Source organism: Trachemys scripta, chromosome 3, assembly GCF_013100865.1.
Source record: "Trachemys scripta elegans isolate TJP31775 chromosome 3, CAS_Tse_1.0, whole genome shotgun sequence".
NCBI lineage: Eukaryota > Metazoa > Chordata > Testudines > Emydidae > Trachemys > Trachemys scripta.
In genome coordinates, this window is record NC_048300.1 from 86,795,621 (window position 1) to 86,823,552 (window position 27,932).

A 27,932-nucleotide genomic window follows, 5' to 3' on the forward strand; every position below is an offset into this window, starting at 1 on the left:
CGGTCTTTGGGGCACTTCGACGGCGGGTTCTGGAGCGAGTGAAGGACCCGCCGCAGAATTGCCGCCCAAGACCCGGAGCGCGGAAGGACCACCCACTGCTGAATTGCTGCTGAGGGCGGCAAAATGCCGCCCCCCCCCCCCCAATCCTGGCGCCGGTCACCTAAATGGAAGCGCTGGCCCTGATTATGGATGTATAATGCAACCCCTCCTCCCTTTTTATTTTGGCTTCTCTTCTTGAACAAGCTATACCCCTCTGTACAAATATTCCAGTCATGAGACTTGTGCCACAAAATCTCTGTTGCTAGTTAAGTCATAATTTACTTTATGTACTAACACTTCAATTATTCTGTTTATTCCCCATACTCCTTGCATTTGTGTATAGGCATCTAAAATATGCTGGTCTGTGTTATGCATAGTAAATAAATAACTAGGAAACCCTTTTGGATTGATAAATTAGAATGAAGGGTGGTGAGATCAATGTAGATAGCTACTCACTGGGCTTCTTAACACTCACTTCTGCCTTCTTTAGTCTGTCCAAAATAAAGAAGCTTAAATAATCATCCTGTCACAGCTCTCTAACATGTTACTGTCTTCTCAAGTCCTTTCATGGAGTTCCTGTCTCTTTCAACCTAACTCCTAGTTGAAACCCTGCTTACGTGTCATCTCATCTATTCCACCCCATCTTGTCATCTGCACTTTGACCAACTGGTTGCTCCTTTTGCCTTCTCCTCCTCCAAGTCTGGCCTCTGGTGCCATTTTTCATGCTGCTACCTGTGCCTGGAAATACATCCTTTTTTTCTGTGTGCCACACATCTCTCTTCTCCACTTTCAAATACCTACTCAATATCCACTTCTGTGGCCTTACTTTCCGCAGTGTCCTCCATTCCTGTGCTATCTGCTTCTCCCAGGGCTGGTGTTTCCACTAGGCGACCCTAGGCAGTCGCCTAGGGTGGCAGGATTTGGGGGGGGTGGCATTTTGCTGCCCTCAGCGGAAATTCGGCGGTGGGGGATCCTTCCATTCCGGATCTTCGGCGGAGGGTCCTTCACTCGCTCCGAGACCCGCCGCCAAAGTGCCCCGAAGACGCAGAGTGGAAGGAACCCCGCCGCCGAAGACCCCAGGCCCTCTGAATGCTCAGAGGAGGAGTGCTGCCGCCTAGGCGGCAAAAACCCTGGCGCCGCTCCTGGCTTCTCTTCTCTTGCTGCATCTCAGTCTCTGATTAATATACCAGTATTTATATGACTAGCAAACTACATATTATATGACCCACATTGTTTTTATCTAACCCTCATCCCTCTTTTCCATATCCATTTCGTCCTCCTTCATGTTCTTTTAAGTATCTCTATTTTATGCCCCAACATTACAAACGCTTATGCATGGGAGTTGTCCCAATAAATTCAGTGGGACTATTCTTACATAAAGTTATTCCCACGCAAAAGTGTTTGCTGGGTCTTAGACCATAAGAACTTTGAGGGAAGAACCTGGTATTTTCTTCATTTTAATTTAAAAAAAATCCTTCATTTTGATTTCTAAAAGGCAACCCTCCTTTCCCCGCCACCAAAAGCAGGGCCACTCTAGGATTTTTGCCGCCCAAAGCGAAAACAATTTTGGCCGCCCCCCGCCCCTTTATTTAATTACCCCACCCCCGGCCCCGCCTCAACTCCGCCCCTGCCCCAAATCCCCAGCCCTGCCTCCTCCCGCCAGGCTCTCAAGCCTAGGAGGGAGGGGGAGACTCCGAGTGGCCGCGGCGCAGGTGCCGCTTCTCCCCCTCCCTCCCAGGTTTGAGAGCCTGGGAGGGAGGGGGAGCAGTGGCGCGCGAAACGGCCGCTCAGGATCTCCCCCTCCCTCCCAGGCTCTCAAATCTGGGAGGGAGGGGGAGACCCTGAGCCGCTGCGGCGCACGAAACAGCTGATTTGCACGTTGTGGCAGCAGCAGCGGAGGTGAGCTAGGGCGGCCGGGGCACATTTTTAGGGGTGGCATTCTGGCGCCGCCCCAAGCACCAGCTTGTTTTGCTGGTGCCTAGAGCCGGCCCTGACCAAAAGTTCTGGATCTGTTTGAATATTTATTAATACATAGTTGCTAAGGCCCTACTTGATTTGCAGGATGATTGTCAAAAAATTGTGGTGGAGTTGCAGGCAAGTCATGGAAAATTGCAGAAAACTAATAATGGACCTTATTATTTGTGGTAATAAAGTCCATTATTTCTTTTCCATGATTTTCCACTGTCAGCCACCCAAAGCTGAGAGCAGGGGACCCAGGGCGGAGAGCAGGCTGCGGCAGCCATGGCTCCTGTTGTCAGCTCCACGCATGGTGGGGCTCCTGCTGTTAAAATTGCGGTGGAAGCCTAATACTGTGGAATCCACAATTTTCACAATATCGCTAGTTAAGTAGGGCCTTAATAATTGCATATTTTTCTACTATTGTATACATTTGTCTTTTTAAAAAATAATATTATGACACCAGTCATTATTCAGCAAATCGTGATATTGGCATAGCTTTTGGCTAAAATTCTGCAAAGATTGTTTTATGTTTCCTCAGGCATAAAAAAGGATCATGTTACCAGTTATGATGTCAATATGAACTTCAGCTCTCTGCTGATATAATAGCCCTAAAGGATGTTTTCTTTTCACATGATGGCAATAGAATTTCTGCTATATATGTTAAATATATTGTGACAAAATGGCCAATGTTGGTATGGGGGGGGGGGAAATCCTGCGCTTTTCTTGGCAGGGGCTAAGATACCACCCTTTGCCCCTGCTCTTGGGGCACCAAGGGCCTGTTAAGTGGCCTGCGAAGGTGGTAAAGGAGGGAAGCGGGGGAGGGGTCTGGGTTTGCTCCTCACTCTGAGCCCCAACCCCTCTCAACCCCTGCAGGTTTCTTACCCCTTGGCTAGGGTTATCCTCAGTCCTTGACGCTGGGGGAGGGAGTCTCCCTGTCCTGCTGAGGCAGGGTCTCCCTTCCTCTAGTTCACTGGTCTTTCAAGTCTCAGCAACACACCTCCAAATTCCAGTCCTCTCTCCTTTCTCACACCCCATGACTGCCTGAAGCAAGGGGGTTTATTAGGTTTCTGACAGGGCCTTAATTGACGACAGGTGCTCCAATTAACCTGTAGCAACCCTCCCTAGTCTACAGAGAACCACACCTTAATTAGCCTAGGGTTTATATATTTCCCTTCTACCACTCTCCTACTGCTCCCTGGTCTTGCTGTATCACAATATACAATTTCTTTAGTGCCTACATGCATACCTTGTTTTTGTAGGAGGTTCCCATAAACTCTTTCAGTGCCTTAGCATGAATAAGAACACACTGTATTTACATTTGTAGGGACTTGAGACAGAACTATTGCAGAAACCCAGATGGTGATAGAGCCCCGTGGTGTTACACCATTGATCCCACTGTGAGATGGGAATTCTGCAATCTGAAGCGGTGTGACCATACACAAATGACTTTTCCAAAGCCCCCTCAGCCAACTATGATATCAACCCTTCGTACAACGACAGCCACCCAAACAGGTAACCAGAAAAATATTATCATTATGTCAAAGTCCTATAGCATTTAATATGGCTTCCATCCATCAAAATGCTTGAGTAGGTACTTAATTTTAAGCATGTGAGCAGTCCCATTGAAGCCAACCCTTAACAACTTGCACCATTAAGCCCGTATGCATTAGTGCTTCAGACATATCCCTGAGGCCGACTCCTAGAATTATGTGAGGTCATCTGTATCTAACCTTTCCTTTAAAAAATATTCTAACATTCAGGGCTGCCAGGAAAGGCTTCAAGATGTGGCCCCAGTGTAAGCGATGCATGATATCTGCATACGTTTTCAGAGAGACTGAAACTATAGCTCAGAGAAGTGTGAACTGCCCCATTCATCTTCATTAATGGTTAACTCTGAAACCTGCGGTTCTGCTGCGAGTGCCCCAGTGACACAAACCAAGCAAGGAACTTGGTGTAATGGGAGCTTTTTCAATTGTGTTTTCCTAATCCGATTGTAGAAGATATTTGGCCTGACATTTTATGAAATAAAATTGGAATTTCATAAAATTGCTCTAAATTCACACATTTTGTGAATTCCCAACACACATTTTGACAAAAAACAAACAACATTTTCATTATCAGTATTTTGTCCATCTCCAGCAATATCCTAGCCTATGCTATCTCATACTTTCTTATACCATCCTGCTAGTTTCTTTTTCTGCTACACCACAGGGCATGTAAGTACCAAAAGCACATAACCTCTGAATTTGGTCAAGTGATACACAGCAAAAAATCACCCTCTTGTTTTCTCTCCTAGTTACAGACTGTGTAGTTGGCAACGGTATAGACTATCGTGGCACAAGAGCAACCACTGCAAGTGGCAAGACTTGTCAAGAATGGAGTTCGCAGAAACCTCACAGCCATGATTATTTCACGCCAGTGACTCATCCACGGGCAGGGTTGGAGAAAAACGTAAGCAGCGGTTCTGACAATGCTTCCTGCTGTTGAGCAGTCACTCTTTCTGCTCTGACGTGTTTGTGGAACACTGAAGAACTCTTCTTACTTTAGTATCAGAGGGGTAACCGTGTTAGTCTGAATCTGTAAAAAGCAACAGAGAGTCCTGTGGCACCTTTAAAACTAACAGAAGACTTCTGTTAGTCTTAAAGGTGCCACAGGACCCTCCGTTGCTTCTTACTTTAATTTACTTTTCTCAGGACAAACTAAGAACCTGATCATGTAAAAACTCTTATTCAAGTGAACAGATTTGCAGGTAGCCTCCCCTGCTGGAAGGAGCAGTTTGTGGTAACAGAAGCAGCCGGGACAGAAGGGGAGGACACAAGACTGGTTCCAGGCTTCTCCAGCCACAGCACACTCCTCAAACACCCCTCTAGCCAGCATCTATGACCCATCCCAGGACACAGCCACCGCACAACCACCCTCCTACCCCAGCGCCCCTCTAGCTACCCTGACACTCCCCCCTGCACCCAACAGCTGCCGAGTTTTGTGTGGTTCCATATCCTACCCCTGCCATGGCTTGCAGCAGGGTGTGTGTGGAGCACGGGGGGCACTCTTAGCATTGCCAGTTCCCTCCATTTCATCCTCAGTAATGTGGTTTTGGCCTCCGCTGGAGCCAGACTCCCAATGATGTGAGAAATTCCAGTCCCCAAACCCTACAGGGGGATAAACTCCCTCTGATTGGCTGCCTGCCCCACTTCCCTGCCTCCTGGGGTGGAGCAGGGCTGCAGCAGGCTGTGCTCTCCCTCCCCATTGGTTTTGAGGTAAACTGAGCGGGTAAAGGGAGCTGCTGACACCATTTTCACGGGAGGAGGGAGCAGAAAAAGCCCAGCAGAGCTCAGGATGGCTCTGCTCCCTCCTCTTCCTCCCGTTCTGGGAGCAACGGGTCCGTCTGCAGTCTCCCTCCCCCTTCCCCTCTGCACCCTCCAACACTTCATATGGGAAGGGGGGATGAAGAACCTGTGGAGCTGCAGGAGGAGCAGAGGTGCTCTGAGAGGTGAGGGGGAGATGTGGGGGCCTGGGGTGCATAATTTATTGGGTTTGGGGCAGATATGGGGCTGTATGGCAGCAAAACTGATGTGGGGATTAGGAGGTGTCTAAGTAATTGCTGGGTTGGTGGGGTAGAGAGTTAGAATGTTGGGGTCTGGGAAGAAGCTGCTTGATGGTGTAGAGATTCCAGCCAGCGAGAGCTCCTGCATCTGGGCCAGCTCACTGTGCTCTGAACGTTTGGGGCTGCCTATAAATTACATAACATGCTGTTTGGTGATTTTTTTCAAGACCTCTTGGAACACCAACCAAACAAACAAACATGCACAATTGAGGACCAACTCGTCCCCTAATGTGTTATGTAATTTATGGACAGCCCCTGTGGGGGAGCTGGCAACTCTCTAACTGCCACACACCCCAGGGGAAGTTCAGAACTCAAAAGAAACACTGACAACAATAGCTTTAAAAAGAATTCTCCTGATTTCTGAACTTTTAGAGTTGGAATTCTGCACTCTCATTCATCCATAAGAAATGCTGCACCTGGAGAAACCCAAATCTTGGCAGCTTTGATAGTCCCCTTGACATTAATGGATCTGCAAGTACCAGTCAAGTCTACTTGCATGAGTACACTTTTGCCCCGTTGTTTGTTTTTGTTATGTTTGTAATCTACAGCAGAAGTGCTTTTCTTTCATGTAGGGCATATTTATCAGAACTATCCATTGCATTTGGGTGGGGGTTGATTTTGGGAAAGGTTAATGGATGCATCCAAACATAATTCACTAATTTGATATGAAATGTGTATTCCTCAGAGAGGGAATCACACGGGCTATGCCATGGTCATTCCTTGGTATTTGGAGAAAGATTCATTCCCCTTCCTACCACCTGCACAAATCCCAAGCACCTGGCCCAGAATTTCAGATTGAGTCCAGGGAGATGGATTTGTCCCTAAGCTGTTGCTAGGTGGCATAACTGGTTAATGCCCTAGGCTGAATTTGGGGCGAGAGCCTGTTTGGCAGTTCTTTTTTCAAATGCTTTGAGATAAAATTCTGAGTGCAGATAAAATCAATTACATCTTACACCATAGCACCTTCCCAATAGAAAAGACTCTAGCTCCCACCCCACATCCAAAGCAATTCCCTCCCTCCTAAGTATTAACTCAAGAAAAAGCCTGTGTAAAAACATATGCTAATGATATTGGGTATGTTTATTCACAAAAAAACCCACAAAAGAATTCAGCAGATTTGGCAGCCTTCTCAGGGGGGCAGCTCACAACTGACACAAATGGTGGAGAGGAGAGGAAACATTTAGACATTTCTTAGCACTGCGGTATTTAAGCATTGATATGCAGGTTGGGATTGATGTGCATTGGCAAGCTATGTAAGAGAAGCTTCCACTGTACCTGCCTGGCCCCATGACATACGGAGTCCTTTGCAAACCTCAAAACAGATGCTCTTTGCCATCTCCTCAAGATCTTAAAAACAAAGTGGGATTTGGAAATGTGCTTAGCATTGGCTTAACCACTCTGATTGACTTCAGAGGTAACAGAGTTAGGCCAACACTGTGCACTGTAGGAAAGTCCCATCTGATGTTTGTTGTACCCTTGAGTCCATAGGCGCAATTGGAGTTTCAGGCTGGCTCTGCTATTTGTGGCTTGTCTGGCTGAAGAAAGTTGTATCAGTTTTACTTTCATGACATTTCACTAAATTCATCTAACGGTTTTGAGAAAAAGAAAACAAAGGATTTTATTGCAATGAGAATAATTGATTATCGACAAAACAGTGAAATAGTGTCTGGGGGGAAAAATCCAACATTTAATATTATTATAAAACTTTTATTTATTATAAAAGCATAAATCAATAACTTTTTAATTCCCTTCCTAATATTCAGGGCTTTACTGTTTCTTTATTCATTTCTGTATTTATTACAGTATTGCAGGAATCCTGACGGAGATATTAATGGTCCTTGGTGCTATACGACAGACCCGAGGAAAGCCTGGGAATACTGTGAAATCACCAAGTGCCGTAATTATTCTTTAAAGAGTCTTGTCTCCCCCATTTACACTTTTGAAAATGTTTTATGACACTTGCGATGGGTAATTTTATTTTTCAATCTGAGTGGAAAAGACAGGCTTTAACAACAGCTTTATATTTCAAATTATAGCGCCATGTAACTGACAACAGCATCTGCTGGTAATGATCAGCTAAAGTTTAGATAAGAAAGTGGTGCCTACAGGGCTAGTGCAAGGAAGTTTCGCGCCCTAGGCGAAACTTCCTCCTTGTGCCACCCCCTATTCAGCTAACCCCACCCGTCGCCCCCGCAGCAGCTAACCACGCCCACCCACCCCTCCCACCAGAGGAGCCCCGCCCCGCGGCAGCTAACCCCGCCTGCTGCCCCGCCTGCGGCAGCTAACCCCACCCCGGGAGCCCACCCCAGCTCACCTCCGCTCCGCCTCCTCCACTGTGCACGCCGGCGCTGCTCTAATTCTCATCCCCTCCCAGGCTTGCAGCACCGATTGGAGGAGAATTAGAGCGGGGGCTGTGTGCTCAGCGGAGGAGGCAGAGTGGAGGTGATCTGAGGCAGAGAGCGGTTCCCCTGTGCGCCTCCCATTACTGTGGGCGGCCCTCCCCGCGCCCCCCACCCCAGCTCACCTCCACTCCACCTCCTCGCCTGAGCAGGCTTTTAGGTGCCCTCAACCACTAGGCGCCCTAGGCGGCCGCCTAGTTCGCCTAGTGGTTGCACCGGCCCTGGGTGCGTAATCGCGACAAGATTGTCCGATCTCTACAGAATATGCTGTTTGTCATTGCTGGAGGTAGTCATCCAAAAACTGAAGCACCCCACATCACAAGTCACTCTTAAAACATATTGGGCAAACTCTACATAGAGGTTCTTATTCGCAGTTGTAATTAAACCCCACCCCAGAGTATGGGCCTGATCCAAAGCCCATTGACTTGAATGGGAGTCTTCCCATTGGCTTCAGTGGGTTTTGGATCAGGCCTTAAATCTGCAGGTTGCTTTCACTGCTATTCTGTCAACTGGCACAAGCAAGGAGAAGGCTGAGCCAGGCTGACCTAGAGATACTCTTATTTAGTGCATCTCCCTGGGATCCTCTGCTGGAGGGGTGCAGTCCTAGGCTAGGTCTACACTACCCGCCTGAATCGGCGGGTAGGAATCGACCTCTCGGGGATTGATTTATCACGTCCCGTCGGGACGCGACAATCGATCCCCGAATCGACGCTCTTACTCCACCAGCGGAGGTGGGAGTAAGCGCCGTTGACAGGAAGCCGCAGAGGTCGATTTTGCTGCCGTCCTTACAGCGGGGTAAGTCGGCTGCGATACGTCGAATTCAGCTACGCTATTCACGTAGCTGAATTTGCGTATCTTAAATCGACTCCTCCCTGTAGTGTAGATGTAGCCCTAGACATAAAACTACATCTGCCCTTCCCTGGCAAAATGCCCTTCATGGTGGCTGGGGAGTGCATCTGGCCCTATATATTTAAGAGCAAAGCCCCTTAATTTTTTTACTTGAAAGGCATTTGGGGGTCAAGAAAGGGAAAGCGTTGAAGAGCGCATATTTTACTCTACGCTTTTTATTGAATTTAAAGAGCAAGGCTCGTATTCTAGCTTCTGGGACACATGAACAGGAGCTGCAGGCACACATCTGACAAAACGCAGGCAGCGGTGGGCTGTGACTGCTGCTTGCCACACTGATCATAATCATCTCACTCTTACCTTGTGCTCTCCACCCCCACGTTTGTTGTATCCACCTGTTGTCTTTTGTCTTACAGTTACATTGTAAGCTATTTGTGGTAGGGGCTGGCATTTTGTTATGTATGTACAGTGTCTAGCATAATGAGGTAGTGGCCAGTAGGCCATACTGCAATACAAATAAATAACCACAACAACAGTGACCTGAAATGAGACTATCCCCACTACATGCTTTCTAAAGATTTTATTTATTTATTTTGCAAGGGTTAATAATTCATATCTAAGACACTGTGTGCAAATCAAAACCCTGGGACCCACTGAATTAAATAGAAGGTCTCACTGCATATGGAAGTCAAGATGTAGCTCCAACTTTTGAGCTCTTTGGAATAGGATTTTGAAAGTTCAGAAAAACATGAGCACTCTGGTTTGCTTGTAATGGCAAATATTACATGGACCACAGACATTTTCCCAAAACAACTTGTTTGAAACAGTAACTAATAAAAGGTGGTTTTGAGAGATCTCTCCCTAAAAATAACCAAACTAGTGGAAACCTTTAAAAAATTAAATTAATGTATATGCAAATATGTGCTTATGCTGTACCTAACATACACACAAAAGGGCTTGAAAATACAGCCTATGGCTGGGAGTTGGATTGCCTGTCAGCTAATTAATTATGTGTTGTTGTACTACGGTAGCATCTAGAGGCCACGGCCCACTGTGTTCAGCACTGTACAAACATAAAACAAAAAGACAATCCCTGCCCAAAGAATGTATATCATTTCTCCACTCTGTGTTCTTGTAAGATGGACACGTGATGCTTGTCCTTTGGTGAGTATCCCTGACCAAACCCCAGAACAGAGCAGATAAGCAGAGTAAGGGATTCTGCAAGATACACACACCACACCTGTAAACCAACCCCACTGGCTTTACTGTGGTGGGTCACTGTTGGGGTATACAAACTCCACACTAGAGAAGAAGGGATTAAAGAGCTGTTCTGGGCCCAGGCACCCTCACCCCACCCCACCCCACCTCCAAAGGCTGGAGGAGGAGGTTAGAGAGAGTAGCTAAGTGGCAGGAAGACAGTGGAAGTAAACTGCACTCCCCAGTGAGCTACTGTGGCCTGACCATTCCTGCAAAGAAAGGACTGGTGAAATTGTGAAGGGCAGAAACTTTATTTTTATTTTCAGTTCTTTACTTTACCCTGTGAGAAGAGAGGGTGCTGGTAGCAGGTGATCCAGGGAGGCAGCCGTAAGCTGCCCACCATTATGCCCTGGCTCAGACCCCGGTGGAGAGGATGGCCCTGGATTTCCCTAACACTTTTAAAGAGGGACAGCTCTGAAAGCTTATCCATTGGCAGGGAACACAGAGACAGTGACTGAACTTCATTTACCATTGCTACAGATTAGTTTAAATGCAGTCAGAAGTTATGGCTTTTAGGGTTGCTGTACTCGGTCAGAGATGGAAGGATACTTACTGAGGCAATTTGGGGACTGTGTTTTCTTTTTTTTCTTTCCCCCTTATTGTAATTTTAGCCCTATTTTGTTTCTGACTTGTTGATAGCCAAATGATACATCTGTAAACTCTTTGCCATATAAATCAATGTGTTGTCATCTTGAAAGCAATATTTTGGTCACAGACATAATTAACTGTTCCAGGAAAGAATAACCTAACAATGTTTTTGCAGTTTTTGCTGTGTAATCACTTCATAAAGAGTGACAAGCTAGAGAAGGTGTAAAGATAAAATAGCCTTCCTCTCTCCGTTTATTTAAATATATTGTGGATGGTATAACAGTTGCTTTAAAATTCTTCAGGTTGACTTCATTTCATTCTTTAGCTCCTCCCAAATATGAGTGTGGAAAAGCCAAGACTGCTCCAAAGCTGTGCCCTACAAGGATTGTGGGCGGGTGTGTTTCAAATCCACACTCTTGGCCCTGGCAAATCAGTCTCAGGACAAGGTATAACTATTCCACATTGCATTACAACTTACAAAGCACCTCACTACCTGGGGACTCCTTAGTAACAACTTTACAGAAAGGACTTAACTCTTCATGTTTCTGTATGTGGAGCTGACGCCTTCTGGAGATTAGTCTTGATCTCTCCCTAAAAATGCCTCCAAACTGAAATGCCTCTAAAATAAATCTTTTAAACAAAATATATTGCACAACCTTTTTTCCTCTTGACAAGAGTGTCCCGAGCTAGTCAATATAATTTAGTTAACTAGAACCCCTCCTATTTCATCCTAAACATTTACATAGGGCAGATTTGAGCCACTATTCCAAAATGTGCTTTAATTTTACTGACATGGGAAACAAATAATTCCCATTGAACGCAACGGGAGTTATTTGTATCCTGCCATCAGGATTTAGACCCAGGGGTGGAGCCAGCAATTTAAAATTTGTAGAGATGGTTTTCTGTCATCCCTGCTTATACAGGATCCAGTCCTGTTTCCATTGGAGCCAATGGCAATATTTCCATTGACTTTGATCAGAGCTGCATCAAAACCATAATCTCCATGATCTAACATTTTCAGTGTCATGTTGGTTGTGGTTGGTTATACAGATCTAGCAGTGCTAAGAAAAGATCCGATGAAAATGTCCACAAAAATCTGCTGGTCACCATAAAAAATATTGTCCTTGAGACAATGAAAATTGTATACTTTGGCATCCGTGATATATGTCTATCACTGCTATAGGTCAAGTCACCTACTCACAGCTATGCAGGGTTACAAGCTTTTGCAATTTGTCCAGTAGGACACCACAAACCAAATGGTTAAGATTAGGGCTGTCAATTAATCGCAGTTAACTCATGCGATTAACTCAAAAAAAAATTAATCGCGATTAAAAGAATTAATCACGATTAATCACACTGTTAAACAATAGAATACCAATTGAAATGTATTAAATATTTTCAGATGTTTCTACATTTTCAAATATATTGATTTCTATTACAACACAAAATACAAAGTGTATAGTGCTCACTTTATATTATTATTTTTATTACAAATATTTGCACTGTAAAAATGATAAAAGAAACAGTATTTTTCAATTCACCTCATACAAGTACTATAGTGCAATCTCTTTATCATGAAAGAGTAACTTGCAAATGTAGATTTTTTTGTTACATAACTGCTGTCAAAAACAAAACTATGTAAAGCTTTAGAGCCTACAAGTCCACTCAGTCCTACTTCTTGTTCAGCTAATCGCTAAGACAAACAAGTCTGTTTACATTTACAGGAGATACCGCTGCCTGCTTCTTATTTACAGTGTCACCAGAAAGTGAGAGCAGGTATTTGCATGGCACTTTTGTAGACGGCACTACAAGGTATTTACGTGCCAGATATGCTAAACATTTGTATGCCCCTTCATGCTTCAGCCTCCATTCCAGAGGACATGCTTCCATGCTGATGATGCTCGTTAAAAAATAATGCGTTAATTACATTTGTGACTGAACTCCTTGGGGGAGAATTGTATGTCTCCGGCTCTGTTTTACCCGTATTCTGCATATATTTCATGTTATAGCAGTCTCAGATGATGACCCAGCATATGTTTGTTTTAAGAACACTTTCACAACAGATTTGACAAAACGCAAAGAAGACACCAGTGTGAGATTTCTAAAAATAGCTACAGCACTCGACCCAAGATTTAAGAATCAGAAATGCCGTCCAAAATCTGAGAGGGACGAGGTGTGGAGCATGCTTTCAGAAGTCTTCAAAGAGCAACACTCAGATGCAGAAACTACAGAACCTGAACCACCAAAAATGAATATCAACCTTCTACTGACTTAGATGATGAAAATGAACATGCATCAGTCTGCTCTGCTTTGGATAGTTATCGAGCAGAACCTATCATCAGTATGGACGCATGTCCTATGGAATGGTGGTTGAAGATGAAGGGACATATGAATCGTTAGCACATCTGGCTCGTAAATATGTTGCAACGCCTGCTACAAGAGTGCCATGCAAATGCCGGTTCTCACTTTCAGGTGACACTGTAAACTAGAAGCGGGCAGCATTATCTCCTGCAAATTGTAACCAACTTTGTTTGTCTGAGCGATTGGCTGAAGTAGGACTGAGTGGACTTGTAGGCTCTAAAGCTTTACATTGTTTTATTTTTCAATGCAGTTTTTTTGTACATAATTCTACATTTGCAAGTTCAACTTTTATGATAGAGATTGCACTACACTACTTGTATGAGGTGAATTGAACAATACTATTTCTTTTGGTTTTTACAGTGCAAATATTTGTAATAAAAATAAATGTAAAGTGAGCACTATACACTTTGTATTCTGTGTTGTAATTGAAATGAATATATTTGAAAATATAGAAAACATCCAAAAATATTTAAATAAATGGTATTCCATTATTATTTAACAATGCGATTAATCGTGCAATTAATCTTTAATCACGCGATTAATAGCGATTAATTTTTTTAATCGCTTGATAGCCCTAGTTAATATATGTCATAATATTGATTATACTTCTGAACACAGAACACTCCTGTTGAAATTGGGACAATCTTTCAAAATTCAAGATAGGTGTCAACTATCTTTTCTCATGTTTTGAGCCAACCAAACCTCAGCTCTTGATGAAAATCAGTATTTACTTTCTCATGATCTGTAGAATAAAATCTGGGAATCCTAAAAGCTCCTGAATAAGCAAAGTTGATAGTTTACTAGTAGTCCTCACTGTGCATTGCTGTGATAGTGGAGAATTAACTTCACATTCTCAAACTAATCTCATGCCTTTCCTTTCTATTCCAGTTTCAACATGCACTTTTGTGGTGGCACTCTGATAGCCCCACAGTGGGTTCTTACCGCCAAACACTGCTTAGAGCGGTAAGTGTCTGTTGTAGCCAGCTGCAGCTATTTCCTACAACTGGAGAGGAATATCAAAGGGGAAAAAATGTGCCTGGCAAGGTGTTTCTTTGATCTGTCTGAACCAGAAGCTGGTTTTTGCCAGAAGCTGGGAATGAGCGACAGGGGATAGATCACTAGATGATTACCTGTTCTGTTCATTCCCTCTGGGGCACCTGGAACTGTCCACTGTTGGAAGACAGGATACTGGGCTAGGTGGACCTTTGGTCTGACCCAGTAGGGCCATTCTTATGTTCTTAACCAGCCAATGCTGCACCTACATGATGGCTCTTACAGTGGTTAACTGCTCTGTTACTTCTCATCCCCAAGCTCAGTTCATTCAAGTTAGAGCAGAGAGAAAGAGATAGGGTAACAGTGAGGATCCTTACTGAATAATGTACCTGTTCAGATCTGTAAGGGCAGCACAGTCAGGCCCTGATTTTGTGCATGTGTAATAAACGAGAGATGCTCAGATATCTCAAGAGAGCAACTTACTATCTTGAGGAGTCACCGAGCTATGTGAAGCTGACATACTGATGGCTGAAAAGAAAGCTTCATGTCATAATAAATGTTAGTGGAATACTTGAAGAGACCTTAATAAGCAAAACTCTGCATCCAAAACAGAGTATCTAGTCATCTGACTTCATGGTTGCTGTAGCTATAAGAGTTACAATATTTGCAGTTTTATTGTTGCATTCAAACTGTCACATAGATGACATTTATAGATGAAAAATCCCAGCTGAGACCAGAACTGCTTTGTTTTTCAGATTCTGATACAAGAGATGGCCAAAAATATGATTACATAGACTCATAGACCTAAAGGCCAGAAGGGACCATTGTGATAATCTAAGCTAACCTCCTGCACATTGCAGGCCACAGAACCTTATCCACCTTCTCCTGTAATAGACCCTGAACCTCTGGCTGAGTTACTGAAGTCCTCAAATCATGGTTTAAAGACTTCAAGTTACAGAGAATCCCCCATTTACTCAAGTTTAAACCAGCAAGTGGCCTGTGACTAGGGAGACCAGACAGCAAGTGTGAAAAATCGGGATGGGGTGGGGGATAATAGGTGCCTATATAAGAAAAAGCTCCAAATATCAGGACTGTCCCTATAAAATCGGGACATCTGTGCCCCATGGTGCAGCGGAAGGCGAAAACCCCCCAGAATCTCTGTCAATCTGACTTGCAGGAAAATTCCTTCCCATCCCCAAATATAGCGATAGGTTGAACCCTGAGCATGTCAGCAAAACCCACTGGCCAAACTCCTGGGAAAGAATTCTCAGTAATAACTCTAAGTCCTCCCCATCTAATGCCCCAGCTCTGGCCATTGGGGATTTTTGCTACTAGCAGTCACAGATGGGCCACATGCCATTGTAGGCAGTCTCATCATACATCCCCTCCATCAACTTATCAAGCTCAGTCTTGAAGCTGGTTAGGTTTTGTGCCCCCATTGCTTCCCTTGGAAAGCTGTTCCAGACCTTCATTCCTCTGATGGTTAGAAACCTTCTTCTGATTTCAAGCCTAAACTTGTTGATGGCCAGTTTATAGCCATTTGTTCTTGTGTCAGCACTGGCACTTAAATAACTCCTCTCCCTCCTTGGTGTTTGTCCCTCTGATGTATTTATAGAGAGCCATCATATCTCCCCCAGCCTTTGTTTGGTTAGGCTAAACAAGCCATGCTCCTTGAGTCTTCTTTTGTAAGGAAAGGTTTCCAGTCCTCTAATCATCTTAGTAGCCCTTCTCTTCACTGTTCCAGTTTGAATTAATCTTTCTTAACCATGGGAGACCAGAACTGAACACAGTATTACAGATGGGGTCCCACCAGTGTATTGTATAATGGCAATAGCACTTCCCCTATCTCGCCTGATGCACCCTAGGATTGCATTAGCCTTTTTCATGGCTGCATTACAGTGGCGGCTCATAATCCTCCTGTAATCGACAAATACACCTAGATCTTTCTCCTCCTCTGTCGCTTCAACTAATAAGTCTCCAGCTTATAGCAAAAATTCTTGGTGTTAGTCCCTAAATGCATGACCTTGCACTTTGCACTATTAAATTTCATCCCACTTCTATTACTCCAGTTTATAAGGTCCTCCAGATCTTCTTGTATGATATTCTGGTCCTCCTCTGTATTAGTAATACCTCCCAACTTTGTGTCATGTGCAAATTTCATTAGCACATCCCCACTTTTTGTGCCAAGGTAATGAATGAAAATGTTAACTAAGATTGGTCCCAAGACTGATCCCTGAAGAATTCCACTAGTAACCTCCCTCCAGGCTGGAGTTCACCTTTCAGTATGACCCGTTGTAGTCTCCCCTTTAGCCAGCTCCTTATCTACCTTTCAATTCTCATATTAATCTCCATCTTCCCCAGTTTAATAATTTCCCATGTGGAAGTATATCAAGTGCCTTACTGAAATCCAAGTAGATTAGATCTAGGGCTTTTCCTTTGTCTAAAAAAATCAGTTATCTTCTCAAAGAAAGAGCTCTACCTTTTGTAAAACCATGTTATACTTTATCCCAATTACCCTTTACATCTATGTCCTTAACTATTTTCCCTTTCAAAATTTTTCCAAGACCATGAGTACAATTGAGGTCAAACTAATGAGCCTGTAGTTTCCTGGATCACTTTTTTCCCTTTCTTAAAAATAGGAACTATATTAGCAATTCTCCAGTCATAGGGTATGGCCCCTGATTTTACAGATACATTAAAAATCCTTGCTGTTGGGCTTGAGATTTCATGTGGCAGTTCCTTTAATATTCTGGGATCTGGAGTGTGACAAATTTTCTACTAGCTAGAGAACTCTACCTACCACTGGCTTTAGCTCAATATGAAAGATTTAGTGGGAATAACAGTGAAAACACCCCGATGAGAAGCCTACCCGATCCCACCACCCTGGCTTCAGCTAAAAGGAAGGATGCTGTGATTAATATCAGGGTGCTATCTCCTGAACTTACTGAAGGAGCTATCCTTCATATCAGTGTCTGGTAGGTCGATGCCTGATAAAAGTGATGCTCCCTTGTTTATGTAGGCTCTTGAACACCACACCCATCACTGTAGTAATCTGTGCACCCCATCCACCCCTCCCATGCCTACCTTCCTCTGGTTGCTGATAGAGTTCCCAGAGTTCCTCCTTCCTCTACCCCCATCCTATTCCTAGCATCTCATTCTAACCATGGCACCATTCTGCCCTCCCCCACTTTTCTGGGTGTTGCAAAGACAGATGGGCTCTCTACCACTCTATCAATCCCCATGTCCGGCTGCTGCTGCATAAGGAGGGTTTGTGTCAACACTCTTCTACACTTTTCCCAGTCTCTTGGTTGCTGGGGCAGAGGGGGAGAGCATATGTCTACATCTTGTTTCGGGTCTTCCTCCCCAGTAAATAGCTCTGCTACCTGCCTCTGTTGCTGCTTGTATCTTGGTCAAACATTGTCATTTTCACAGTACCCACGATGCACCTTCCCTCATAGGATTTTGAGTAGCAGCTGTGAAATTGATCACATGTCCACTATTGCTACTTGGGAAAGTTCTGAGCAGCAGCAGAGCCACTGGAGCAGTATATCTGCAGATTCAGGAAGAAAACATGACATCACTTTATAGACTCTGGATTTCTTCATAACTATCAGAGCTAAACATTTTAAAAAATAACTAATGCTTAGATTTTTGCAAAAATCATCAGTATGTCCCAGCTCCCTATCAACTACAGTTCTCCAGGACTTGCTCCCCACTCAGCAGGGGTGCAAGCTCTGATTATCTGTATAGAACCTCACCATATGAAATCACCTCTTACAGGTCATCAAGACCTTCTTCATATAGAATCTTCCTTGGACTACACACTGAAAAGGCAGATGAGGCGTCTGTGCAAATCCGAGATGTTGAGAAAATATTCAAGGAACCTAATGGGGCAGACATTGCCTTGCTGAAGATGCGCAGGTATCGTTTCAGCCAAGGCTTTCCCCCTAAAGTCATGAGTGTCCTTGTCTGGATTTAGATTTGACAAATACATGGGGTGGAAGTGACAGTAGGCTACCCATACCACTAAGTGTATAAAGTCATTTCTAAGCATTTCTTACAAGCTTCAAAAATGTGTTTACATCTATGCAGAATACATATTAATGACAGATCAGCATACTGAAAATACTGCAGAACAGACCAGTTTCCATCATAGAAATGTTGGACTGGAAGAGACCTGGAGACATCATCTAGTCCAGCCTCCTGTGCTGAGGCAGGACCAAGTAAACCTAGACCATCCTGACAGGTGTTTGTCTAATCTGTTCTTAAAAACCTCCAATGATGGGATTTCCACAGCATCCCTTGGAAGCCCATTCCAGAGCTTAACTACCCTTATAGTTAGAAAGTTTTTCTTAATATCTTACCTCAATCTCCCTTGCTGCAGATTAAGCCCATTATACTTCTTGTCCTATCTTCCGTGGACATGGAGAACAACTGATCACTGTCCTCTTTATAACAGCCTTTAACATATTTGAAGACTGTTATAGGTCCCCCATCAAGCTTCTTTTCTCAAGATGAAACATAGTTAAATTACGTGGTTTGACTAAAGAGATTTTAAAGGAATATGGCAGGCAGAATTTTTCAAGTTGCATTCCTGTATTAAATAAATCAAAATTACACTTACGTGTCAAACACATTCCAAAAGGATCCCAAGAGGTTTAATAATGCTCCTTGCCCTGACTCCTGCACCCCTCTCACATCCCCACCTGCACCCTCACACCAAATGGGAGCTGCCCCAGGTAAGTGCTCCACACCCCAACCTCCTGCCCCAGCCCTGAGCCCCTCCTGCACCCTAACTCCCTCCCAGACCCTGCACTCCCAGCCCTGTCTCCTGCACCCCCTCACGTGCCCCCAGCCATCTGCCTTCCCTGACTCCTGCAGCCCCTCAGACACTCCCACCCCCCTACCCTCCTGACTCCTGCAACCTCCCCACACTTCTGCCCCTCCACACCCTCAGCCCCTGCCCTCCCTGACTCCTGCACCCCCCTTACACACTCCCAGCCCTGACTCCTGCACCCCTCTCACACACACTCAGCCCCCTGCCCACCCTGACTCCTGCACTCCCCCCCCAATCTCCACCTGCACCACTCGCACCAAAAGGGAGCTGCCCCAGGTAAGCGCTCCACACCCCAACCCCCTGCCCCAGCCCTGAGCCCCTCCTGCACCTAACTCCTGGCCAGACCCTGCACCCCAACCCCAGCCTGCTCCTGCACCCTAACTTCCTCCCAGACCCTGCATCCCCAGCCCTGAGCCCCCTCCTGCACCCTAAATCCTGGCCAGACCCTTCACCCAAAGGGTTTTTTTACGTTTTTTTATAAAGCGCTCTAATCCAAAGTGCTTTACAATAGTTAGTTAACGGTACAAACAATATTTGGAAAGATCATTAAGTGGTCCGCCGAGACCCTCAGTGATTTTCAAGTGGTCTGTGGAAAAATGTTAGATTACAAAAACAAGGTACCTCACTTTATTTTCATTTACTTCCTATTATTTATAGGAGGAGGATGAAGAAAAAAAGATTGACAAACGGGGGGAGGGGCGGGAGATGAGAGAGAATGTTCTTTTTCTTGGCTGGGTCCCAAGGAAGGGCCTCAAAAATGAAGCTGAGCACAGGGCCCCACTAACCCTAAATCCACTACTGCCTAATAGAAAGTTTCTTAGAACATCTAAAATCAAGAGTCAAAACTTGGAGAGAAGTCAGAGGTATGGTCTGATCCTGAAAAATCTCTGTTCCCTTTTCAACCTCCGCAAGCCACAATTTGAAGTGTGAGCAGGGCCCCTGAGTTAGTCAGAAGAGTTTCATATGGATCCTAAAGCAATCCTATTTAAACCTGACTCTTTGTCAATGCATGGAAAATGGCCTGAGACCTGCTAGGTTTTGTGGATCTTGAAAAAGAAATGAATTTCTTGTTTTCTGCTGCAGAAGATATTCTCTCCAAGATGAAAGAGATGGGTGTTATGCCCATGTCACACAGGTGTCAATGATTGCACAAGGTGCAAGGAAAGAATCAGATCCCCAAGCATCCAGCATCTGAATCTTGGTTGAATCCCGAGCAGTCCAGTTGCATTGCTAGCATGTGGGCAATTAAGACTCAAGATGGTTATGTTTAGGCATGTGACAGACCCTGCTCTGTCATCTAAGTATGTGGAGGGCCCCCTGCCAACAGAAACAGTGTGATTCTGTTACACAATTTTGGGAAGGGAGGAGACAAATTTGGGGGATTGCAAAAGAGGGTGCCTTCCTGACTCCCCACAGGCTGGAATTCTGCTAAGTGGCAGCACCACAGAGGAGGGGTGGGTGGAAGTGGAACAGAAATAGGGGTAGGGCTGGAGCATCTTCTGCCTTGTGGCTCCTATCATGGTCTCCCATCTTGAGGAAGGGGAGAGATAGGGCTGCAGTAATGGCCATGGGGTGCCTCCGCTCCATAGCTGCTCCTTGGCCTGGGTGGGAGGATTTCTTCCTCTGGTGGAACTACCCAGTGCCCAGCCCATCTGAGTACTTAATGATAGGCTGAGCATTTGGGCCGCGATACAATAATAGTCAGGCATCTCTTGTGGTATACACTGAAAATGCCTGTGTATATTTGCATTTGCCTGAAGCCCTGTCCAGGATCCTGCTTAGACATCCAAGCAGGCACCTCTGAAATCAGATCTGTCACGCTGTGGCTTGGCAAATTCTCTGATTTATTTAATTTTATTTCTTCCCCTCCAGAAGGATCTGCCAAGTCTCTCCAACTGCTCGTCACTTCTCCCCTTGCCCGTACATGCACCACACTGTGGGAGGGTCCTAAGAAGAAAGCTGTTTGGGGCCTGAGAGAACACCTCACTTAAAAAAAATGTTCAACTTCAAGACTTGTAGGGCTATACTCCTTGACTTCATTTGGGGATCAGTGCTCAGCACTTCTGAAAACCAAGCCCATTGTGCACCAAGTCTCCCTCCAGAGCCTCAGAATGTAAATGGTATCAGGGACAAACCAGCTAAAGCTATGCGTCTGTGGATTTGGTTTTCATTTTGTTTTGTTTCAGTCCTGCAGTAATCAACAATGAAGTGATCCCAGCTTGTTTGCCTTCAGAAAATGTGATGTTAGGAAACAGAGCAGAATGCTATGTGACTGGCTGGGGAGAAACACAAGGTGAGGCACATTCAGTGCAGTTGAAAGATCAATGCAAACCCCAAATGTGTGCACCCTCTGTGCTCAAAAAAACAAATCAATATACATCAGTATTTACCATACAGCAAATATCATTTAGCAATGTCATTCTTTCCATCTCCCTCTCTCTCTGAGTTTGATTCTCACAATTCAGGAGTGCTCCATTGAAATCGATGGAGTTACACCTTTATAAAAGCAGTATAAAGTGAGAGGAGAATCAGACCTAAATCTGTCAACTCTTTCCCTCTTTATCCTCCTGTCTGTTGCCCCAGCTTGGGTTTCTGCACAGTCAGGAGGGAAATTTTTCTAGCCTTGCCCCTACTCTAAACTACATGATGTTGACTTAGGTCATTCTCTTGAATGACTTTCTCACAGAGACTCCAATCCTTACTCAGAAGGCGACTTCTTGTCCACACTTTCAAAATCTGCCACATGGCCCTGCCTGACTAGAACGTTGCCTCCTATTCCAACCTCTTTATCCCCTCAGTTATACCTGTGATGCCATTCCCCCATCCTGTGTCTGTCCTGTCTGCTTAGGCCGCAAGCTGTTCCGGGACGATCAGCTACTTTGTGCATGTACAGTGCCTAGCACATTGGGGCCTATTCTTGGTTGGTCCTTAGCCAGTACACATGGTTCATAATAATGACAATACTCCCATTTGATTCCCACTCCCATCAGTGCACATTTTTCCATCTTCACCCCTACATAAGAAATGTCCTTCACATACCTGTTTGCCAGACCACCACTCTCACTTTAAGACCCGCCTCTTAAAAACCCATCTTCTTCAAGATGCGAGGCGCGTCTGGACTCAGCATTCCCAGTCTCCACAGTGGTTGGGACCTATGTCTTTATGATGTTTCAAGCAAACGGTCTGTCAGACTCCTGCTCTCAACTGTGGGTTTCTTTGGCCTCAGGGGGGGTCTGTGGCATCTTGCAGGTGGGTAGATGCATATTTGAAATGTCATATCCCAACATCACATTGGCTTCCAGGTGTTTTGACCATTACAGATTTTCCCACCCTGAGGTTTAACAGACGTGAGCTAGATTTAAAATAAATCCAAGCTAATTTCTTCATCTTTTTTGCTAAATCAGCCGTGCTGCTATTTCACCTTAATGAAATCCTATCAGTACTAAACAATCTGTGTCAATACTAACAGAGTATCGACTGCTGCTTTTTATTTATTGATTTCAAAGCACGTTACAAAGGAAAATAATCAGTATTGTCTCCATTTTATAGATGGGCGAAATGAGGCTCAGAGAAGTTAAGTGACTTGGGCAAAGACTCCCATTGACTTCAACGGGCTTTGGATCAGGCCCACAGTGAGTCAGTGGCAGAGCCAGGAACAGAAGCCAGGTTTCCCGATTCCCAGGCCAACACCCTATCCAGGGGATCATACTGCCTCTGCTCTGGAGTTCATTTATCTGTGCAATTTATTCTTATTTTGTTGTTTACTCACAAAGGTACTGGTGGAGAAGGTAAACTTAAAGAAACTGGCTTCCCTGTGATCGAGAATAAAGTGTGCAATCGCCCCGAATTTCTGAATGGAAGAGTTAGAAACCATGAGCTCTGTGCTGGGAATATTGATGGTGGTACTGACAGCTGCCAGGTAAGAAAAGACTGGTGACATCAAAACTGGCTTTAAGCATAAACAAGACAAATGACACTTTGGGCTCTGTCCTTTAGGGGCACAGTATTAGCCTCAGCAACTCATGGCGCAATACCCTCTTGAAGTGAAGAGCTGAAAATACATACAGAATCTAGTTCTCCCTCGCTCCTTCTTCCATTGGTACAACCAGAGCTGGAGATAATTCATAGCTAGATTGTCCCCCTCATCCGAAGCAGTGAGTAGGTGTGAAAATCTACAGTTGACCCTGTGTGTATGTAGTCCATGCTGTATTCCTTAGACACTTCTCTTGTTAGGGGAAAGCGTGTTAGTGGTGAATGTTCATAAGTGTAGAAAGGCTTTTTTTTTTTCAGTCCAAAGGATTAAGATTGAAGTGTTTCCAGTTTTCTGATTTCCTTGAATATGTGAAAGGACTTTAGAAATGCTCCTTAACCTATCTGAATAAAGGGATCAAGCTAGGAGCTTTCCTCATTGAAAAGCTGGGACTCCTTGGTAAAGGCGGCTGAAAGTAAATATGAACCTGCCTGAGTTGGCCTCCTGGACCAGCAATGTTAATGGTATTTCCTGAGCATGCAGAAATCTCCGTGATGTGCCTGTCACCCAATGGGCATATGCACTTGAATCAAGGTTCTGATATTTACAGGCAGTAAATTTGTGACCAGGTGGGACATAGGGTGTGAAGAAGCTACTGAATGTCTAGAATTTGGACAGAAGCTCAGATCTGTTCTCTTGCGCCCTAGCTTTCCAGTGCTGCCTCCTGCTTTTCTGGCCAGCTGCCAAAAGTTTTTTTTAAACCCTTTGATCCCCCCACTCACTCAGAGGAGATGCTCTCTTTGCCAGCTGGGTTAGTGAGAGGGTAGCTGCTAAGGTTCCTTTCTCTTCCCTGACCAGTTTATTTACTACGCTCACTGCCCTCTGCTTCTCCCCCAGCTCCCACTTGGTGTGTGTGGGTATCACTGTGTAGGAGGAATTGGGAGTAAGAAGGAAGAGGGGTCAGCTCTCTCACAGGCATTGGTAGCAACAGTAGTAGTGCCACCTCACTTGAAGAGCCAAAGCTTCAGCGGGCGAGGAGTAGGAGAACTGATGGGATGTTCTGAAGGAAGGAAGTGGGGGTGGGAGAGAGAGGAACTCAATGGCGGAAGAACAGGGTTAACTGTGCAGTCAAATGCCCCTTGACATCCTTCTCTGATTCTACAAATATGTTTCATGACTGGCTGTCTCGAGTACTGTTGATAAGATGCAGCTTTACAGAAAAGCAATATTGTCAATTCAGATATTTCAGGGGTGTGTGTGTGAATTCCAGTCCCTGCCCACCCCCCGCAGAGACCCTTTTCTGATGCCTGCTCATGCCTCTTCCCAGCAGGGACCCCAGGTCACCCTCAGCTGGGGAGTCGCCCCCAGCAGTGCAAGTAGGGCAGGATGGTCCAGTATGCCATACCAGTACGCTATTTATAGCCAGTACGCCGTACTGGAAAGACATAGGAGGAGCAGAACATGGGGCAGCCCCACGCCAGCAGCTCCTCCAGTGCAGCTGTATCGCCCCCAGCCCTTCCACAGAGCTGTGTCCCTGCGTCTCCTGTCTGGGGTCTGTACAGTAGCCCCGCCGGAGGACAGGGCTGGAGGCGGGGCTCAGGGCAGTACAGCTGCACTGGAGGAGTTGCTGGTGTGGGGCCGCCCGACAGTCTGCTCCTTTCACCGCTGCAGTTCCCAGGAGAGCCCTACAGTTCAGGACTCTCCCAGGAACCGCAGCGGTGAAAGGAGCAGAAGCCCACATCGGCAGCTCCTCCGGCGCAGCTCTATTGCCCTTAGCCTCACCCCCGCAGCTCTGTCCTCTGGCGGGGCTGCTGTACAGACCCCGGACAGGACTCAGGAGACACAGCTGCGTGGAAAGGCTGGGGGCGGGGTTGGGGATGGTACAGCCGTCCCAGAGGAGCTGCTGATGTGGGACCGCTGGGCAGCCCCACATTCTGCTCCTTTCACTGGTGTGGTTCCGGAGAAGTCTCCAGCACAGCGGGAGGAGGACAGAGCCCCGCCTCAATGGATCATGGGGAGGGGAGCGGAGGGGGAGAGCATGGGGCCCAGGCTGGGGGCAGGGTAGGGTCAATTGAGGAGTCACATGCCCCTTCCCCCCTTTAGCTGGTGCAGCATACCAGTAGGAAATGAATTCTACTTGTACCACTAGTCTCCCCTCTCTTATATGAGCTGGTGCTGCCAGGAGTTGAATTCTCCGTGGACTCCCCTGCACAGGAATAGACTCCCTATGCACCAGGTCGCAAAACCATTTGGCCTGGCCACCCCTCCATCCGGACGGAGTGGTGGCTGGGCCAAATTCCAGTGGCATTTCACCCACTCAGCTGAAGTGTTGCAACAGCCATGATTTACTATAAGACTGCTGCTTAAAAGTGACGAGGTAACAATCTTCACGGCGTATGGAACTTTGACCAAAAACCTTGGGGCAACACAGAGGACATTCACACCCAACCAGGTCCCTTAATTGGCACCACTGCAAAAAAAACCAACATGCAGGCAGGGAAAGCATCGCTCCCCGGACCCAGCTGAAGTGTTTTCTTATGACCACATACTTGGCTGTGGAGATATTTCCCTTTCTGTGCCTCTGACCCGCATGTTACTGTTTGCATATTGTGCTCTCAGTAAGGTAGCAACCCTCTTTCTTCTTCTTTGTAGGGTGACAGTGGAGGACCCCTAATATGTATTGAGCAAGAAAAATTCTTCGTTCATGGCGTCACCTCTTGGGGTCTGGGCTGTGCAGAGGCCATGAAGCCTGGTGTTTATGCTCGAGTTTCTAGGTTTGTTGGTTGGATTGAGAGGGTAATGCGTACCGGCTAAGGCCTGGGGATTCACTGATCCCTCCTGGAAGGCAATGCACAAAGTAGAGACGTGGGATTCCAAATATAGTGTTAAAATCAAAATTATTTACAAGAATCTGAAATAAATATTGTCATCTATTGTAAGTTACTGTAAATTAACAGTCATTGCCAAGAAACCAAACTGACTGTTAGCCTCCTTTGGTGTGTTTTATATTCTACAATGAACACACGTTTGTGAGGTACTTGTTGAAAAATATCCTATTCCCTCTTTTCCATAACTGGACCCAAATACTTTAATCCTTGATATGGTACCAGAGCAATAAAATAAATAACTTGTTCACAAAGTGTTTACTTTCCCTTCTGTTTTTGTGCTCTCAGGATATTAATAGAACTACTCTTGAACTGCAGTAACTAGTGACAATAGTTTACTTTTCCTAGCCTCTAACAGGACACTAGTTGCACCCAACTGAGTGGTATTAAGCAGTGGTCCTCTATGTATGGATCTTGGACTGCATGTGGTTCTTCAGGGCGACAGCAAGTGGCTCTAATAGAGTTCAAGAGTATGATACATTCGCTGTCTGATGCTCCCTACCCTCTGCCCTGTACACGTCAGAAAGCAGGTGCTAGAGAGGTTTTGCTTTCCTCCACCCTCTACCCAGGGAGGGGAAGAAAGAAAAAAGCCACTGGAATTCTCTTTCACTCTCACCAAAAGCCAGAAGGGTGCAGCAGGGAGAAGGAGAAATACCCTCACCATACACTATCTGTGAGCCAGAAAATGGGGAAAATTCATCCCTTCTGGGGGGGGGAGGGTCAAGAGAAAGGGGAGACTACCTACTCTCATAGCAGCCAGGTGGTAGGGAAGACAGAGGAGACCCCTTGTATTTCAGCTGCCCCGTGTGTATGTCAGCTTATGCATCATTTTCCTGTGGTGTTCTATACATCTGGCAGGAGAGAGGAGAAACTCATTTTTTTGTAAATGCCGTTTTTATTGTTATGGACACTTCTGTATCAGCACAAAGATATGAATGGGGTGTGGAACATAAGATGCTGAATAGCAAGTAGACCTTCCACTCCAACTAGTCCGTGGTGAAGACAGAAGCAGCTAGTGATGCAAGTCTTTACAGCAGTGAATGACAGCCCATAATGGCACATAATAAAATGGCATAAGAGCCTCCGTACCAGTCTTGCCTCACTATACAAGCTTTAGTTGTATATTTTCTCTTCCTGATAGAGAAGGATTTACACCCTTGTGTGATTATTGCTAATGAGAGTTCTGTCCATAAAGCATCACACATTAAGCCACAGCTAATACCTCATGGTGCTACAAGAACAGCTTTCCTCATGAAATCCAACAGAGGGAAGGAAAAAGAGAAAAATAATATTGAGTGCCTACCCGCCACAGAGATTGTTATACATTTTCGGATGCCAGTCATCTGTTCTTTGTTCCATCCATATCATAATAAACTACCAAACCTCATAAACATTTTAGAAAGACTTTTGCTCCCACAGTACGATTTTTACATTTAATTTGTGATATGAATTTGACCTTGATTCTTCAATAGTTCATTCCATAGACATCTCTGCCTCCCAGACCACATCAGAAATGTGATTGTTCTTGTGACAAGGTCTGACGTGCCGCCCATATGAAGACCATCATACTGTCTGGCTACTACTGTCAGTACACCCAGTACTTCACCTTCCAGCCCTATCCCTGGAAATAATTTCCACAATGGGCTTCATAATGATCACGCTGGGCTTGACTGAAATAGCCACCCATCTCGGCCATTACATAAAACTGTCATCATCACACTCTTCATCTGTGAGTTTTACAGGAGACCCCTCACTTCAGGACTTTTTGATCCAGAAAATCTGCTTCCTGTGGGTTTTTTTTTTTAAGTCAAGTCTGCTTACTTTAACAAAACCAAATGTTTGCTCCTGTTAACCCCTCACAGAGTCAATACAAGCATGGAAGAATGACTTGATTTCTATTGTGCCTCCTATTCAGCAGCCCTGTCTACTAAATTCTGATGACAAAATCTTTATTCCTAGTGATAGTGTAAGTGGCAGTCAGAATCCATTCCTTGATTTCCATAGCCCATGTTGAGTATGCTGTACTGACAGTTGGAAAATTCACCCTTTGACTTTTAAACAGATCACACTCGATATAAAGGCACTAAAAGATGATATGTAAGAAACTCCATGATAAATGAAATCACATCTTAACTGTGCAGTCCTAAGGGTATTAGAGCCCCTTGCCTCTTGCTGACTGCAATGAGTATTGAGG

The 27,932-nt window shown here is 45.2% G+C and overlaps 1 protein-coding gene across 1 annotated transcript in view; it reads left to right on the forward strand.

The window, feature by feature from the left end:
- PLG (plasminogen) overlaps positions 1–25,986 on the forward strand; it is a 63,954-nt gene extending 37,968 nt beyond the window's left edge. The window contains exons 11-19 of the mRNA XM_034765279.1: positions 3,323–3,510; positions 4,295–4,449; positions 7,406–7,499; positions 11,018–11,138; positions 13,942–14,016; positions 17,827–17,967; positions 21,070–21,176; positions 22,657–22,802; positions 25,506–25,986. Coding sequence (XP_034621170.1) covers positions 3,323–3,510; positions 4,295–4,449; positions 7,406–7,499; positions 11,018–11,138; positions 13,942–14,016; positions 17,827–17,967; positions 21,070–21,176; positions 22,657–22,802; positions 25,506–25,667 — 1,189 coding nt within the window. The 3' untranslated portion in view covers positions 25,668–25,986. The remainder of the gene's footprint in view (positions 1–3,322; positions 3,511–4,294; positions 4,450–7,405; positions 7,500–11,017; positions 11,139–13,941; positions 14,017–17,826; positions 17,968–21,069; positions 21,177–22,656; positions 22,803–25,505) is intronic.
- Positions 25,987–27,932: the final 1,946 nt, after the last annotated feature.